Raw genomic sequence first — 17,484 nt, forward strand, 5'->3', positions numbered from 1 at the left:
CCTCCGGAAGGTGGAGCTGTTTGTTTCTTTTTTTTATATGGTCCTCTATTTTGGGCTTTTTCTTCCCACTAATTAAAACTCGGGAATGGTCGGTAGGTGTATCTTTGATAAAGTAAGTGCTTTTTTAAAATGAGAAAAAATCATGCCACACATTTTAATTGCCAAATAAGGAAATATTCAACTAACCAAAACAAGTCAACGAATAACCCGAATGTTCAATGGTTGATAAAAATATTTTTTTCCTGACGACTTTAGCATGGAGATGGAGAGACCCCTTCAGGGAAAAAAAGAAAAACATTCCAAAAGAACCTTCTGATGCCGCCACGTGTTTAAATTTCGTCTATCAACATCTTCTCACCTACTTTTTTGTTTCTTCTAAGCTCTCCCAGTCTAGCTTTTCTCTAATGCAGTCGTGTGCCCCCACGTTGCGCCCTGGGAGATACATGATGGGCGGCCTTTCTTTTCTTCCATTTTCCCACACCACTGGGAGTTGCGAGTTGGTGCGTTCGTTCTGCGCACAGATTTTTGTCCACGTCCTCAAAACCAACCGCGAGCGGGCTCGAGGTTTAATCAAAGTGGAGGAAGAAAGCACACATCATCCAACGGCGGCTTATTCAGCAAATATCGCGACGACTCTCAGCTCCCTGAGCTCGTAGACCCGCGGTTCTCTCACTTGGTGTTGTCAGCTGATGAGGCGAGGGTGATGGGGGGGAACTGTGACGATCGCAGATCCATCTCGCGCGCGATCTTCACATCGCGATCGTTCCCTCTCTCTCTCCCGCGAAGCTCACTTCTTCGTCGATTGAAGAAAAGGGGAGCAGCAGACTTAAAAACAAGAGACTCAACGTCTTGGATACCGGGCCGGGCAAGAGTGAGAGACCACCACGTTGTCGAGTTCGGGCGAGGAAGCGCCAGCGGGAATTAGCTAATCCCGGAGAGACCCGCCAGCCCGCCGGCACTCCGGAGTCGCGGACAGTTCAACTCGGTTGCTCGGATCGTGCGAACTGTGCACGTCGGCGTGAATTCGTCAGCTTAAAGACTCGTCTTTTACGGTACGAGTTCCAGATATCCAGCAAGTGGCCTCAATCCGAAACTCCCAAAAAAAACCAAAAGTTAGTGTAAAAGAACAACCTCTCGGTGATTTACTCGTCTCATACGAAGCTTTACCATTTTTTTGAGGAAACAAAAATTTAAAAAAAAATATACCCACCAACACCATCACCGAAACGCGGCAAGTAACGGTTAACGGATGGATCACAACAAAAGTTCCCGATCGAGCAAAATAAGTTGATACCCGATAGGTGTACGTCTCCAGACGATCAGGTGGTTTGTAATAGGATAACGACCACGCGCAAAACCACGCATCACCGTCTCCGTCGTTGTTGGGAGTTTCTTTTTCTTGCAACTCCTCGTAGGTTTTATGCAAAATTTCGGATTTAAAATTTCCTGTTGCTTGCGACGCAACGCGAAGAAGTGAAAGAATCGTGGCACTGCCGCAGTCGACGTTGGCAAAGTTTTCGGGTTGTTTGTGTGAGTATAAAGGTGTAACCATGGTGACTGTCGGGTGACAGGCGAGTGACACAGTGTGACTCCATTGTGTTCCGACGACGTCTGCCCCCGGGAAGCGTCTAATTAGCAGCTCGTCCGGGTGGTCCGAGGCTGAACACACTGCTGTACTGTGCATTTTGTCCAGATGTCGACTTGTTTCGCGTGTGGAAAGTGTCCGTACGATGTGAGTGCCCGATGGTCAAGCGCCTAGAGTAAGACTAATTGGACTTTCCTACGGTGGGGCTACAACAATGCCGACACGTTCGGAAGCAAGCATTTAACGGCCACGCAGACGAACCCAACGCCGGTTCGAACTGGATTCTCTATCACCGCTCCGGTAGGCACGTACTCGGCCAGTGTCCCGGTGTAGAACCAAGAACCGTGAAACGTGCCACCTAATCGTATTGAGAACATCAACAGCACGAACGGTCTGATAGGTTCACTACCGTCAACAATTCTGGTTCCATTCCCTCACGGAGCTCGGAGGTTTGCCAGTGAACACGGAACGACTACAGTGTCCAGCAAACGGCGCCATCGAGTTAGGCATAGTTACCAGCAGCCAACATCCCTCAATATGCCCTGTTCGACGTCCTGCCTTTCCTTCGGCAGCGCACCGGACGGCGGAAGCGGAAGCGATAGCTCCCACGTAACAGGTACGCTAATCGTCTTTCCAAAGTGACAATCGGACGGGGGGGAAGTAGATGTAAGAAGTCGCTGAACGGCACCAACTCCGGGAGCGTTTGACGGAAAACAGCAAATTTGATCCTCATCGATGACTTCAACTCACCGCAAGTGTATGTCAGTTGTAATCAAGGAAGCATTTGTTTCCCTTTTGTTGGCATGGAGAAATGCGCCGTAATCAGTTGCTGGTTACTTCGATCAAAACGGGTTTCAAATAGTTGCTTGATTTCTCGTCACTTTACACGTTTTACCTAACTTGTATTTTAATTTGTAATTTTCATTTTATTGAATATGGGATAACTTCTCAAACACTGAACACTAACTGATTTGATTGATGACCAGCCGATTGATGAACCGTGGCCGGTCAACTATTGAATTGTGACTGGCCAACTGAATATCATGTTCGGTCTGGTCAGTTTATTTATACTTGTTTTGTGACCTATTTATTACATTTTATATAAACTGTTGTTAGTTTTGGTCAACCTATTGTGCTTTGGTTATTTGTTGTAAGTGGGTGGTCGTATGTTTATGTTACGCGTTCGCTAATACTTGATCTGGGCTGCTATGTTTCAATTCGAATTTAGTTATTTCGTTATTTGTTTCAATGTTGTGTTTAGCCTTCTTTTGCTTTGCTTTAATTGGTGTAACATATTATTTTTGAACGTGTTCTGACATGTTATGTTCTGAAATCTCCAGTTTGTTGGCTTTCCTAACTTTGTTGTGTGGTTCTTAGAATTGATTTATTCTTTCTTTGTAGCTCGCGTTGGGTTAGCAGATTATAACATTCTGCTATAAATAAATGGTTAAATTAGCTTCAGGTATTTCTCGCTTGGTATTTTTGTTTAAGATTTTGTAAAAGCTAAATTACAATATTTTGCTGCTTGCATTCTCGCTAAAATATTCTACTCTAAGCACTTTTTGTGCCTCAGGGTGGATCACGAAAAGCAATGGCCACCGCCACTCACTTTCACCCGACCTCCTCCATTCACCGCAGGCTGATTAGAAACTTGTTAAACCCAAGCCAACACTACTCCACGGTCCCGATACTCGTTATCCAATAAATTCCGCTCGAACCGCCGAGGGCCGTTCCGAATGTTCCTGAGAATGAGCTCTCGAAACGTTGCCGGCTGTTGTGGCGCACGGTGGTCGAATCTAGACCGAAACGATTTAGATTGCATCTGGTTCGTGGGATGGCCGAAGGGGGAGGGTAGTACGTCACCGCGGTAACAACAACAACGAACAGTCGCATGTCGCCCAGGCCGATGGATATTTCCGCCTGCAAGGTGTTAGGCCGCGGGAATTTACAAGTCAAGGCGACACAGTGGCCCTTAGTCCGGACCTCAACTGTTGAGGCTTGAGGCTCGGGAGCGGGATGAGCATGTGTTGCACATGCGGCGAAATTAATACCGGTTCCCGGGTGGCCCGAATGTCGGTCAGCGACAGCGCGGTCGGAAGCGGTACCAGGCCTTCCGCCGACGGACAACAAACAACAGTTTACTCTCACCGACCGACCGGGAGATGAAGGGCCACGGGGTTATGATGACGATTTTCTTCGACTTGTCGCTCGACGCGGTGAGATAACAATCGCGATTGGGGTGGTGTGGTGGGGAGGGAATGTGAATGCAAATTCGCGACATTGCACCACGATGATCGTTGGTGGGGTTTGGGTGAAGCGAGCATGCAATTGGAATTATGCTGCCGTTTTCATCGCTCGAAGGCAAGCTGCACCTTTTCCCCTAGTAGTTCGTGGGACGAGTTTGGTCCCCGTTTCTGATTGATCCAATATGGCTTTTATCTGTTCATTTGAGGAAGTCAATTTTCTGAGCAAAATATTGACTTCGGTGCTCCTGTTTTGCATTTTTTTAAGTGAAAAAATATGTTGATCAAACAATATGTATTTCTAATATGAAAATATAATATATTGAAAGAAGAGAATATTTTACTTATTTAGAATTTGATAAAACTTTTTCAGTTGTTTGAAGATAACCGATTCGTAATGGAGATAATTTGTTTTTGTTTGGTTCTTATTTGTGATTTGAAGAATCAAATAAAATTTATGAAAAACAAAATGCTATGACACGGTCAAATATTGATGAATATTTTAATAAATGCTCAATCTTTTATTCATAATAAAACGTGATCAGAACCAAGGGAAATAGTACAAAATTAGGAAGTGTATTTTAAGAAATATTTCATGTACACACTTTGAAGCTAATATAAAAATGAAAAAGTTTTAGAGGACTTACAAATATTACAAATTAAATCAATAAGTCCACGGATTTGATTAGTCAATTTTAAACATGAAACCCACAAGTAACTAAAAAAGAAAAAAACAAACAATAAAGATTCGATGCTATCGGAACGAATACATTACAATGTAAGCAACAAGTTTATAGATTTGTGTTTTCCCTTCTTTACTAAAAGCAAAGGCTATTTATAAACATTTAATCCTAAAAAAGGTTACATGCAGACAATTGTTACAATACTCCTCAATTAACCACTGTACTTGCTTAAACAAACACGTATAACACCCGATAAGGTTGGCCCCTTCGGTGAAGACATTTGTCTCGAAGGAAAACTTTTTTGCGCCACAGCCTCCGACCGACCGTTTGCCATCAATTTTCACACCCTTCAACACGTCCAGCAAATTGTCTCACCCTCTGGCGCTAATTAGTCGGTCGATCCCGGAGTTACCGAGTGACGAGACGATGCTGAAGATGCCAGCCCCGGAGCCAAACGGGCAACAGCTGTACGTCATCAACATTCACGTCGCCCCGAAATCCGACGCGAGACGATGAAATGTGTTCCAAATTGTTCCGCCGCATGCCCGAAAGACACGTTGTTGCCCGCTTTGACGAGCCAATTTCAGCGTCAAACGAGCCCTTGGCGAAGGGATGGCCAGCAGAAGGTACGTCCAGCTCCCCGGGGCGGACACTCCGTTGTGTGGATTTTTCCTCCTAGCCGTTGCTGGTCGATTTTTTTGTCCAGGCAAATTAATCTTTTGATTATCCTTTGACTTGTCCCAGACAGAGTCTCACACAGTCTCGATTGTTCGGCCTTACGTCTCGTTGTCGTGTCCTGTCCTTATTACTGCACAGGTCCAAGTTCTATCGCGCACCGCTGGACACAACTGGCGACAATGGGCATCCTTTTGGGAACTTCTCCGGCGGCGGATTCGGGTTTCGAAACTCCCTTTGTCGTTCGGTCTCGCTTGTGAGTTGGATTGTAATTAAAAGTTCGCCCCATGCTTTCCACCCGAAAGCGGGGTTTGGTGCAACAAACTAACGACCGAACGGGGCGAACTTTTGCCTGCGGAGCTGGCCGGTTCGATAGCGATTCGGAAGGTCCTTTCTTCCATGTCCTTTCAACACGTGTTTCAGTTCCGAGCCTTCCGGGAAACGGTGGTGAAAACATTTGTCGAAACTTGTTACAAAATCCGTACCAAAATGAATGCCACCGCTCCACCGTTGACGACGGCTTGGTCTCGGATTACTTTTTTCCTTCCCCCCCTATTCCGAGGGAGATATTGAAAAGAATAAATTTCGTCCTTTCCGAGCGCAAGTTAGAATGGAAAGCGACCGGCATCCCGATCGGAACACCGGGAAAAAATGGCGAGCGTGAGCTAACGATAGCAACCAGTTGGTGACCGGAAGACATCGAGAAGATAGCAACGAAAGGTGCACACAAACGTGGCCGAAACGTTGGGTTTCGTGGGAAAAACGTCCTGTAATTTGGTCCTCAAATGATTACAGTTCAGGTCACATGCTCGTTTCGCTTTCTACCCCGGAACCCATTCCCGAGCTTCGGTCAGCAGAAAATATAGGTTTTAATTAGTCTCCGAATGTGCCGGGCTGGGGCAGGGGGTGGATCCGGGCAGCCATTTTTCACTCGACAGGACGACGTCGACGACGATGGAAGGACGGATCGGGGTCACAGGTACGGGGTACCGAAAATGAAAATTTTGACCATTCGGTAATGGCCTATTACGACATGGCAAGGAACAATTCCCAGAAGAGACATTAGATACTACCTTAATTAGCCTACGAAGCGTACCTGAAGAAGGTAAAAATATTACTATCAGCCTTTAAAAAATCCTTAAAGGGTAAGGCACATGTTCCGAAAAACATACCTGAATCCTTTTCTCATATTGAGAACTATTTTAAGAGAAGGCAAGTTCTTTCCCTACCTTAAGGTAGCGGATCTCTCAGGATTTTTTTGACATCTCCGTCTGTATAAAACACTCCACTAAACACAACATCCAAAACAGTCCTCCATCAGTAGGCGGCGTGTGCAGGTTTCGCCAAAGAACCGGCAAAATGAGTAGAAAAGTACGGTCCCTTCTCCTCTGGTGTTTGTTCTTCAGCTCCACCCTCGATGGGTTCGTCCTTTCGAGACACAAACGTTACGTAGAAATTAAACCGATCGACTCGAGTGAAAGTGACCTTCAGAAGAACAGTTGGTATCATGTGGAACAGGCGGAACCAGCAGACGAGTCCCGGGCCATCCTCAGCCGGTTGAAAGAAGAGAAGGCGGTGCTGTTGGAGCTGTTCTTTCTGGCGAAAGTACTAAAAGCCTATCGAAAGCCGGAGAGCTGGGGAAGTGAAGCGTTGAACAGTGCGATCGAGCGCATCACGGACAAAGAGCTGCTGGAGGAGATGGCTCGGGAGCTTTCGAGGGAGAAAGGTTTCGAGCTGGTTGCCCGCATCGGTGAGGAAGGGACCGTACCGGGGCCTCTTCAGGTGCAGCTAGCCAACGATGTACGGTTGCTCTATCCGGTTGTGATCCGTACGCTGCGCAAGGTGCTTAATTTGAAGAAGGCTGGCGGAAAGCTACAGCTTGCGGATAAGGATGATTTCCTTGGTACTCTCCTCTTGGATATGCAGAACTATTGGCAAGACCTTCGGAAAGCCACGAACAGTTTGGAAGAGCTTCGTGTTGTAGAAGACTTGAAAGGACCGGCGTATGTGGTGGAAAGTGAAGTGGTACACACGCATAGTCCACCAGTGCAAGTGGTCACATCCCAAGAATCGGTGGATCAAGTCATGGATCTCCTGAAACCGGTTATTAACAACGCATGGGAACAACATCCGAACTCTGAAGATCATCAGGAGTCCATCGACATTAGAATTCCAGCCGGCAGCGAAGCGACAGATGAAAATGTAATTGAAAGTGTACACCCGGAGGTTGCAGTCTTAAAGGAAGAACATGTCGTCGTGACGGAGGACAAGTTTGCAGACAAGGAGGCATTTGTATCTGTCGTTGATACAAGTGTAAAAACCGAGCAACATGAAGTTGATCTAGACGATCTAGAAAACGAACAACCGATTATGGAAGTTGTGACCACAGTAACGAAATCTGACAAAATTCCTCATGATGTAGCTGAAACCTTAGTTGATGTTCCTGTTGCTTTTGATTTCCGTTCCAACGTTGAGGAAGAACCGAAGCTAGATGAGGAAAAGTCGGCTGAATCGGTTGCAGAACCGAATGAAGAAATGCCTGACGAAGTGGCACAATTCATCGGAGTAGAGGAAGAACTCCCCGATGACTCTGATTCTCCGAAGGCACTCGACGAAATCGCTACGGACGCACCTAAATCTTTTCCGGATGATGCTGAGGTTGCAGAATTAAAAGATACCGAACCACTCTTGGAAGGATCCGAAGAGGACGAGGAACGACGGGTGAGACCGCATAGACGACGGCCTACAGCTCCTCCGCTTGCTCCTCCTCCCGCACCTGTAATTATCATCCAACAGACTACGAAGGTCGCGCAAAGTCCTCAAGCCGCCCGCCCACCGACTGTAAATCTTGAGATCGAAATCGAGATGGAAAGGAGGCGACGGATCGCCAAGGAGCTGGACGAGTTCCTGCTAGTCGTCGAGCAGCTGTCCGGAGTGAACGGTGTGGCGCAGCAGTTCGACCCCTACGATCGGACGCGTATGGTGGGATGGATACAGGAGGACGCACGGGCTGACGACACCGCCACGACCCCGACGGGTGTGCTCGATCAGGCCGTTTTCATTAGAGCGCTCTCGAAGCTGCTCAACCTGAAGGATCTCGTGCAGGGGCGAGTCAATCTCCTCGGCGCACTGGAGGTTCTCCAATCGCAGCTGGCATTGGGAAGGCAGGATGCCGAGGACGATTACTTTGCTCGAGTCTACGGCAGCTCGACGAGCCCACCCGATGACGAAGCGGATGACCCGATGGACGACGATGAAGGACGAGATTTAAAAAAGTAAACGTTGCCACTACCACAGACCAGTCGGTGCACCGGAAGCGCCTGGAGGAGTTTCCCGAAGTGAAGCGAAATTTCTGGAAATGGGTCGGAGCCCTCGTAAATCGCGCCTTTATGTAGGGAACATTCAGATTTTTGCATTTCCAATGACATGCCAAACAATTGTACAGTAAAACATAAAGAAATAAATCAATAAAATAAGTCCTTTTTACGGGTCTTAGTTAGTGGAAGAAGATGAAGAAAGACAGTAATGATTTCATTACAAATACAAAAATTATGATCGGAGAAGTTAGGGTTTTGCCACCGGATACTTTCAAAGTATTTATTTTCTTTGAATGTTTATTGTTCCTTCGTAAAGAAGGGGTAAAACCCTGATTTAGTGTTACCTGAAGATCTCAGTTCCACGGGTTTTGCTTATAAAAAGAACCTCCAAGTCTAATCCTACAGGTCAGTCCTTGCTCTTACTTGAAGGACCGCGGTACTCAGAGTTTGTGAAGTCTTCGAAATGAAATATACTTGGGTAGTTTTTCTCTACCTCGCTTGGAATGTTGTCCTAATTGAAGGAAATCTTATATCTCGCGATAATCTTGAAGACCCAATAGAACCCTTCGAACCGAGTGAACGTGATTGGCTGAACGATGTTCGACTGTTCGGCCAGCACAACGAAGAACAGAAAGTGCTGCTAGAGTTTTACTACCTCGTGAAAGTGCTGAAAGCTTACCGTGTTCCCAAGAGCCGAGGAAGTGTCCTCCTAAACGAAGTCATCGAACGCATAACGGAAAAAGAAGTCGTCGAGCGATTGGAGAAGGTTCTGAGAAAGGAGAGAGCTTTCCTTGAGATATTCCTTATAGGGGCCGAGGGAACTGCACCGGACCAACTGCAGACACAACTGGCAAACGATGACCGGATTCTCTATCCCTTGCTGATTCGTACGCTGCGGAAGGTGTTAAGCCTCAAAAAGGCGAGTGGCATTCTCCCACTTGACAATAAGGATGAATTCCTTGCTGCACTAACGTTGGATATGCAGCGGGAATGGCGGGCGCTTCGACAAGCTGTAAAAGATTTGGAAGGAGATCACTTGGAGGAAACGTACACCCATGTCCATGGAGTGGAGAGTGCGCCTAACACGATCCAGTGGGCCGATGTTATGGAACCAGATTCGAGTAACGAGGATCTTGGAAGAATGGAGTATTTTCAGCCAACGTTAAGGAACGACGACGAGAAGGACAACACCCTGCTACATCGTCCAATTGGCGATCGGGAGGTGAGTTGCAAATTATCTGAATTAAAAAGAACCCTTCTAACCCAACATACCTCTTTCCTTCAGGACGCCGAGTATGAGGATGCGGATTTGAAAAACATCACCAAAGTGATCGACAACGAGCTCGACAATTTCCTGGCACTTATCGAAGAGCTGGCAGACGTGGAGGGACTGACGGACGAGTTTACGCAACAAGAGAGAACCCAAATGGCCGAGGCGATCAAACAGAGCTACATATCTTCCGGGGAACTCGATCAACAGTACTTCATCGACGCACTGAGGAAGGTTTTAGAAACGAAAGAGCTTCGCGATCGAAAGAAAGTGCTCCGAGCACTTGGCGATTTGCAAACGTGGCTAAATGAAATACGGAAAAATGAAAGGAATCGTACATCAACACCTCAATTCGAGGATAGTACTTAGTCTAGAATAAGGTATAAAGTTTATCGGATATTGAAACGTACCTCAACTGAATAAAAACTTCTAACATTAACTCCTGACTGTCACATCTGCACTATTTTGTTTGTTTAAGAATTAAGAAAGAAATATTACAACTTCACAATCAACATAGATCTAACATAACCCTACTTCTTGTTCGATTTGTAGAGAAACACTATGGCTGCTACAAGGCTGGCATCCTGTTCGCACTGGCCATAATTCTTCTGCTACTAATCGGCTGCGTTCCCGTGTTTGTCCTCACCGCCAACAACAACCTGATCCTGCTGATTCTCCTCGCGACCCTTGTCCTGATCGGTCTGGCCACGTTCGCTTACTTCCGCTGGCAGCGCAACCGAGCCCTGGCGATGCGCCGTACGTACGAGCAGCAAAAGTTCGCCCTAACACGGGTCCACCAACCGGCGGCGGTTCAGAAGGCAAACGGCGAAACGATGGCAAAACAGGACACACTTTACGCCACCTACGGTCAGGTAAGGAAGCAAATGGTTGAAATAGTAATTAACCTAATTAACAAATGCCCCTTCGTTCACAGAATGGCACAACGAAGATGGCGTCGACGGGAGGACCGCCGGCGGGAATCAAACTGGACCCAGCGGACGGTCAGGGAAATTCCAATTCACAGTCACAGAAGCACACGACGAGCCCTCCGCGGTATTCGTTCATCTGAAGGGCAAAAACTACCAGCTGGACAAACACGCACAAATTGTGGTTACCACCAAACAACAGCTCTCTATTTGTCTTTATCACCTTGCGTTCTGTCTCCCGGTCCGTTCATTTATTTTTTGGTGGAAAATCCATCAATCCGTAGTTGGCCATTTCCCGTTCCCATGCAAACGAACCGCAGCCAATCAACACTCGACCACGATACCTCAATCAAAGTATGCTTCTCTTTTTTTTTTTGTTGACAAATTTTCAATTGCAACAACAAACCTGTGCAAAAAGCAGCAAACAGTAAATAGGTTTGTTGCGTTCACTTGAAACAATAATAAACTCAGACAACAGATCGAAATTGGTTCCAGTTAAATGTAGTTAAATGCTTTTCCACACGTTGTGGGTTTATATTTGCCGCAGCAAGCGAACAATCAGAATCGGAAAAGTTTATTCTGGCACCCTATACTACTGGAAAATTGTTTCATTAGGGGTCAATTAAATAATCGAAACGTTGGCGCATTTACGTACAGTTTACTCTACTCTGGATAAATATAATGTTTTTCCTTAATATTCTATGTTAGTTTTTGTTCCTTCTAACTCCTGTCGAATTGTTAATCATTTTAAAAGGCACTGAAATGGAGCTTTTATATTGTTACAAAAATAATCAATAAGAAAAAATCATGTGTTAAAGGAAGACGAGAAGAATGGTTACGAATTAAAAAACATAATTAAAATAATATGCAAGTCTTTTCAATTGGTTGTTTTTGGTTTTCGTTACAATTTAGTTTGATGAGAAACTTACTAGAGTTTATCGTAGAGGAAGATGTTCGCTGGCATTCGAAATCGTTCTGTTTATCCAACCTACGTATGCGGTCACATCGGTGCAGGTGATCGGTTTAGCCCCACAAGTGTCCGATCCGGACGAAACTACCCCTATCTGCCGCGGGATGCCATCCTCCCCCAAGCCAACGACCGGTCCTCCGGAATCACCCTGGCAGGCGGTCGTTCCCGGGCTTCCGACACAGACCGTTCCAACCGGTGCCGGATCATCGTCACACTCCTTCGGCGGACGAAAGTGAACCCCGACGAACTGCAGAAAATCGGGTTGGGTGTCGTTTTCATCGATTTTCCCATACCCCATGACGACCAGCACGCTCGGCTCGGATAAATCCGTTCGAACGCTTACCCAAAGCTCAACGGTGGCCACCGTAACACCGTCCACTTGGAAGGGGGTTTCCACCAGTGCCAGCGCTATATCGTAGGGGTGTGTTTTCCCGTCCAGGACGTACCGCTCGTGGGGGATGAACCGAACCACAGCCCTCAGTTGGCCGTTGGTGCGATCGTTGCGCACTCTTGTGCCCGCCAAGACTTGCAACTTGGGTTGATGATCGTTGCAGTGAGCCGCCGTGAGGATCCAGCTTGGCGTGATGAGAGAACCGCCGCACTGTTGGAGATAGCTGACGACCCAAAACCGTTGCAGCTGCACCATGAACGGAAACTCGTTTTCCTGCGCATCACCACCGACATCCACTTCGGGATCAAATTCTAGAACGAAGCGGCAGATTGAACAGATGATTCTAACATCACACAAAAAGGTAAGATCTTACTTATACACTCGGTAAAATAGAAGCGCCCTATAACAAGCGCCAACACGATGAAGGTTAAGGTCATACTGTACTCCACCCAAGAACCCTATTCCAACCCCTTTATAATACCTTGTACCATAATTAACTTTTAATTAACCGCATAATTTATCAATAATTAGATTTAGCCTCTTTTTCTCAATGCGCATTCTATAGTTTACACTTCCCATCCAAAACATCATTACACCTTGTTATGCTTTTGCTCGTTTACTTTTATTGACGATACGGATTGGCGTACGTTTAACTTGTGCTAGTACCATTTCCGGCCAACCATTTCTAGAACGTCCACTCCCTCATTGCATCCACATCCGTGTGTTCTCATCACCTTCCTTATTCCATTTTTCTCACTGTTTTCGACCTTATTGTACGACACATCGCGACTTTTCTTCCCTTTTTTCAATTGCAAGTTTTCTCCTTCTCTTCCAATTTCTTTCCTGTTGTTTCTTCGCACACAATGAAAATAGTTAGTTTAGCGATTGAGAGACAAAGATGGTTCTGTTCCCTTCCCCCTCCCAAAGGGCATTAGAGAAGTGTGAAAGAAAGTGAAAGGGAACACGGGTAAGGGATAGGCTTGATCAGTATGGTTCTGGGACCTATTAGTAATATCATTGTGGCATCATTCTACTCGTACAATATGACAAATAGATAATCCACCCTATTATTACAAAGCGGAATCGGTTACGAACCTCTGTTGTATACTCTTGGCTCTTTTACGCTCACTTTCACCGATGTCGCGTTGGTTTTATTTCCTTTCGTTTTATGTTTCAATTTGCTTAAGTTTGTTATGTTATTTTGTTGTTTTCTCAATTTGTTTTTTTATGTTTATACCTTGTTTTTTTGTTGTTTTATTTGAAAGCAGCTTCTACACACCATATCTATCCATTGCCCCTTGCACAGTAACATATGTTTTAGCTAAGTTCATACACAAAAAACGCACACTCATGTTTTTCTTTTTAATGCTGTTTTGTTGTTGTTTACTTCGGTTGTCAATTTTGCTTTACAATTTCATTATTCAATCATTTTACCCTTAGTCGAATGTTGGCTCTGCTGCTCGTGTCTACAACGTGGGTGGACCTAGAACTGGAATTCCCTGACTTAGCAAACTACTGCTTACACGCTACCGTTCTATCGCTTATCGTTTTTTTTGTTTTCCTTTCCTAGCTTACTCTCTCATCCACTAGATCCTATCGTATTACTGTCTACCGATGTTTGCGTTGTTTATAATTACACTATGTACAAACTGAACGAGAAACGAAAACGTTCGGCTTTTTGCACTTCCCTGGATTTTCACTTTCCCTTTTTTGTTTTAAATACACTTGTTTTACTTTCATCCGATCGATTCGTACAAAAAAAAACAGGATCTTGTTTCCTTTCCAACTGAAATCATTTAACATAGGCAATCCTGTTTTGCCTCTATTTGAAAAATGGAAAAGCTTTAAAAAAAGCTGAAAGAAGAGGATGAAACGAGAAAGATCGATTGATTTGCTAAACTTGTCTAAGGAACACTAACGCTCGGATTGGATGAAGAGGACAATCAAACGCATGACTTTCGAACTCCCTTCCTAACGGCTGCCAATCTGGTGGTTTCTTTTATCACTCAAGCCACCTCGGGTGGTGTTCCCTGTACTCCTCCTCCTCCTCCCGCTAACACCCACTGCTAGCCGACTAGCTCTTGCTGATAGGAATGCTTTGAGGGAGAGTCTTGTAGAGCTGCAACAGCTGCTCCGGTGGCAGGTAGAGGCCCGAGTTGGCCGCGTACAGCTGCAGGTAGATCGGATCGAAGGGTGGGAAGCCTCCGGCGGCCGCACCCGGTGGCAGTCCGGCGGAAAAGAGTGCGGCCGCGGCGGCCGCTGCCGACGGTGGTGGCACGACGGGAAGCCGAGGAACTTGTACCTGCGGTGGGAGCGGTGGCATCGTCGGAAGCGTCGGTGGCGAGGGATGCGACAGGGGTGGCGTTCCGGCCGCCGTATGCGGTGATCCAACCGTTGACGGGGATGCCGCCGGTGAGACCTGACTCGGTGGCTTCTGCTGCTGTTGTTGTTGTTGCTGCTGTTGCTGGAATTGGGCGAGCAGGTGAAGCTTTTGCTGCTCCTCGGAGGCTTTTTGCTGGAGGTACTTTTGCTGCTGCTGCAGTTGGACTTGCTGGAGCAGTTTAATCTGCTGGTCCAGCGGGTAGGAGGCGGTCGGTGAGTCGGCTTGCGGTGGATGCTGCGGGGATCCGGCTGGCGGAGGTCCCTGCAGGACGGACGGTGGAAGAACACTCAAGCCGCCGGGCATTGGAACCCCGGGTGGCACGGAGAAGGGCGAAGGTGGAAGGTTGTTGTTGTTGTTGGTCGATGGTGGCCTACTTCCTCCCGCAACGGGAGGAGTACCACCCACCGCCACTGATGCCGCTGCCGCTGCGTTAGCCTGTGCCTGGGAGTTCGAGCGCCGCCGGGGAGTTTTAGGTTTCGGTGGCACCAACGCCGACTCACCGAACGTACCGAGGAGTTGCGTTAGTCCCGGGATGGATGACTTCGAGAGGCCCGATGAGGAGAGAATGTTCGCTACCAGAACCGGATTCGCTCGCTGAAGGTTCGCAAGCGTTTCGAGAAGGGCGTTTGGAGAAGCACCGGGCGCGAGGCCAAGCTGCTGACCAGGTGGTATCGTCCCGTTGGTCGAGGTAGACGAACCGGACGAGCCGGACGATGGACCGATGGTTACCTTTGGACTCGGTTCCTTCATCACTCCACCTTGCCCGAGCGCGGCTCCATCCCGCAATGGCACTATTTCGTAAGGTTTCTGCTTCTTGTGTCCCATCGCGCCGGCAGGAAGCGAAGCGGAAGAGCCCGCCAATGCCTGCTGGCTGCTCGGTACTGGGACGGGAATGTTCAACGGTGTCATCATGGGCGGAAGACCACCGTGGGGTGCTGGCAACGGATTGTTCGTCGGTCCAGGGACGAGCGTTATCTGCAAACTCGGTGCGGTCCGGGAACCGGCCGACCCAACTCCCGCCTGCTGTCGATTGTTGTTCATGCGGGAACTTCCGGCCGAAAAGTCCATCGTCGTGGGAGGACCTTTAGTGGACAGATTGGTCACGGCAGCACCCATCGGTTTCGGTCCGGTAAGATCGAGGAGGTCTGGGGCCGGTGCGGGAGCTCGCGGTGGTACCAGTTCCTTCGGATCGCCAAACACTTTCCCGGTGCGTGTGTACATGCAGTGCGTCTGGAACTCGAGCGGCGTCGGAATGCACTTACGTGGCTCGCGGCCACTTTTCCCCCCGTCCGGAGCACGGTGGTGGGGTGCACCGGGGGTGTTCAGCTCAGCCGTTATGTTGATACGCATCGGGTTCGGTGCGGGGCGGGACGTCGGCGTCGACGAAGCGTTCTTCTGCACGAGCGACGAGAAAATGCTGGAACCATTCGAAATGGGCGTCACTTCGAGGCCACCCTCCCGAAGGATGTCCAATTTGCGCTTCTTCATCGGTGGAAGGAGTGAAGGGATTGGGCGCATTGCTTGTCCCGCTTGCTTACGCCCTCCGTTTCCACCCGATCCTGGTGCCGAATCGCTTTCGTTATCACTGTCCACCAGATCGATCACTTCCGTCGGTTGAGGCGCTCCACCACCAGAGGTTCCGTGCTTCGAACCCGCGTTATGATGATGGCCACCGGTTCCACCGACGTCGGAAACCGATCCGAGGTACCCCGAACCGGTCATGTTCGCCGGAATCGGAGTGATCGTCGTCAGACTTTGACCACCGAAAAGGCTGGTCGAACCGGTTCCGAGTAGCGGAATGTTTTCCTTCTGACTAGCACCCATCCCAAACCCTCCGCCCGCCGATGAACCATCCATTAGCAATCCACCGCCAGGATTCGATTGGCTTCCCTTGCGATCGTTCTTCATGCGGACGTGCCGCAACGAGCTCGTCTTCGAGGGCGTATTCAACCCGGATGCCGACGAGGGAATGCACGCGCTGGAAGTGATCGAAAGTGTCCCACTGGTTGGACACACGGACACCTCCTTGATCGTAAGGTCCGGATCCGTACCCTGCCGGTTGAGGGGGAAAAGGCTAAGCGAGGATGTGTGGCTACCTTCCGAGGGTGAACCAACCGGCGTGGAGGATGAAGTGACTGATTTGGGTGCCGTCGCCACCGGTTCGATGTTTAGCTCCTGGCCCGATTTATCCTGCTTGAAGCTGTACTTAAACTGCCCTCCGGATGCTTCCCCGGGGCTACCACAGGCCGATCCCCCGGTGGGACCTCCACCCGAGCCACCGTTCTTCGCTTCACTCGACTGAACCGTGATCTGCTGGATCTGGATCTGGTTGGTAATCTGTATCTGATTCGTGATGTGCTGCGGGCTCTGTCCACTGATCTGCATATGCTGATGATGATGGTGATGGTGGTGATGGTGATGATTGCTGGTCGCCTGATGATGATGGTTTCCACTGTTCTGCGGATGGATCGTCGTCTGATGCACGGTGATCGTCGTGTGTGGCTGATTGATCTGTATTTGCGACGACTTCTGGTCCTTCTCGTCCAAGTTCGGCCGCACGATCACCGTCAATGGCACCGACACCGGCGACATTCCCAGGTGTACCCCGTTCGAGGGGCTACTGTTGCCGTCCTTCTTGGCGAAGAACTCATCCTTTTCGACCAACTCGCGCTTCACCGAGTAATCGAGCAGCCCGGCGTCACTGGGCTTGGTGTCCTTGCCACTTCCCCGATCATCGAACTGCTCGTACTTCTCCAGCTTAACGTCCTTCAGCATTCGCAGTTTGCTTTCCAACTCCTCGTCACCCAGGAGGAGCAGGGTAGATTCCCGTTTTACGTCCTGCTGGTCGGCCGCCTGCTCCCTCAGGTGCTTCTCGAATGGCAGGACAATCTTTTCGTACTTCCTCCGACTAAGCACCCCGTTTTCACCTCCCGTCCCTTGTAGGAGCTGATTCCAGACGTCTTTATCCGTGACCGAATTGTATCCACCGATCTTCTGCACCTTGGCGTATACCGCATAGAGGCTCACTGTGAAGGGAAAGG

At 48.3% G+C, this 17,484-nt stretch overlaps 2 protein-coding genes across 2 annotated transcripts in view; both read right to left on the bottom strand.

The window, feature by feature from the left end:
• Positions 1–11,087: 11,087 nt before the first annotated feature.
• LOC131285840 (lectizyme-like) lies at positions 11,088–12,497 on the bottom strand. Its single transcript, XM_058314694.1, has 4 exons — positions 12,434–12,497; positions 12,013–12,371; positions 11,692–11,916; positions 11,088–11,105 (listed from the first exon to the last, which is right to left on the bottom strand). The coding sequence occupies exons 1-4, from the start codon at positions 12,495–12,497 to the stop codon at positions 11,088–11,090; spliced, it is 666 nt and encodes a 221-aa protein (XP_058170677.1).
• A 1,637-nt stretch (positions 12,498–14,134) lies between these two features.
• LOC131285841 (uncharacterized) overlaps positions 14,135–17,484 on the bottom strand; it is a 59,524-nt gene continuing 56,174 nt past the window's right edge. Inside the window, exon 8 of the mRNA XM_058314695.1 lies at positions 14,135–17,469. Coding sequence (XP_058170678.1) covers positions 14,135–17,469 — 3,335 coding nt within the window. The remainder of the gene's footprint in view (positions 17,470–17,484) is intronic.

This window comes from Anopheles ziemanni, chromosome 3 (genome assembly GCF_943734765.1).
Source record: "Anopheles ziemanni chromosome 3, idAnoZiCoDA_A2_x.2, whole genome shotgun sequence".
NCBI classification, from domain to species: domain Eukaryota; kingdom Metazoa; phylum Arthropoda; class Insecta; order Diptera; family Culicidae; genus Anopheles; species Anopheles ziemanni.

Coding starts and splice junctions, on each gene's coding strand:
- LOC131285840 (XM_058314694.1), bottom strand. CDS start 12,497: ATGACCTTAACCTTCATCGTGTTGGCGCTTGTTATAGGGCGCTTCTAT. Junction 12,372..12,433: donor CTATTTTACCGAGTGTATAA/GTAAGATCTTAC, acceptor GCTTCGTTCTAG/AATTTGATCCCGAAGTGGAT. Junction 11,917..12,012: donor TGGCCACCGTTGAGCTTTGG/GTAAGCGTTCGA, acceptor GATTTTCTGCAG/TTCGTCGGGGTTCACTTTCG.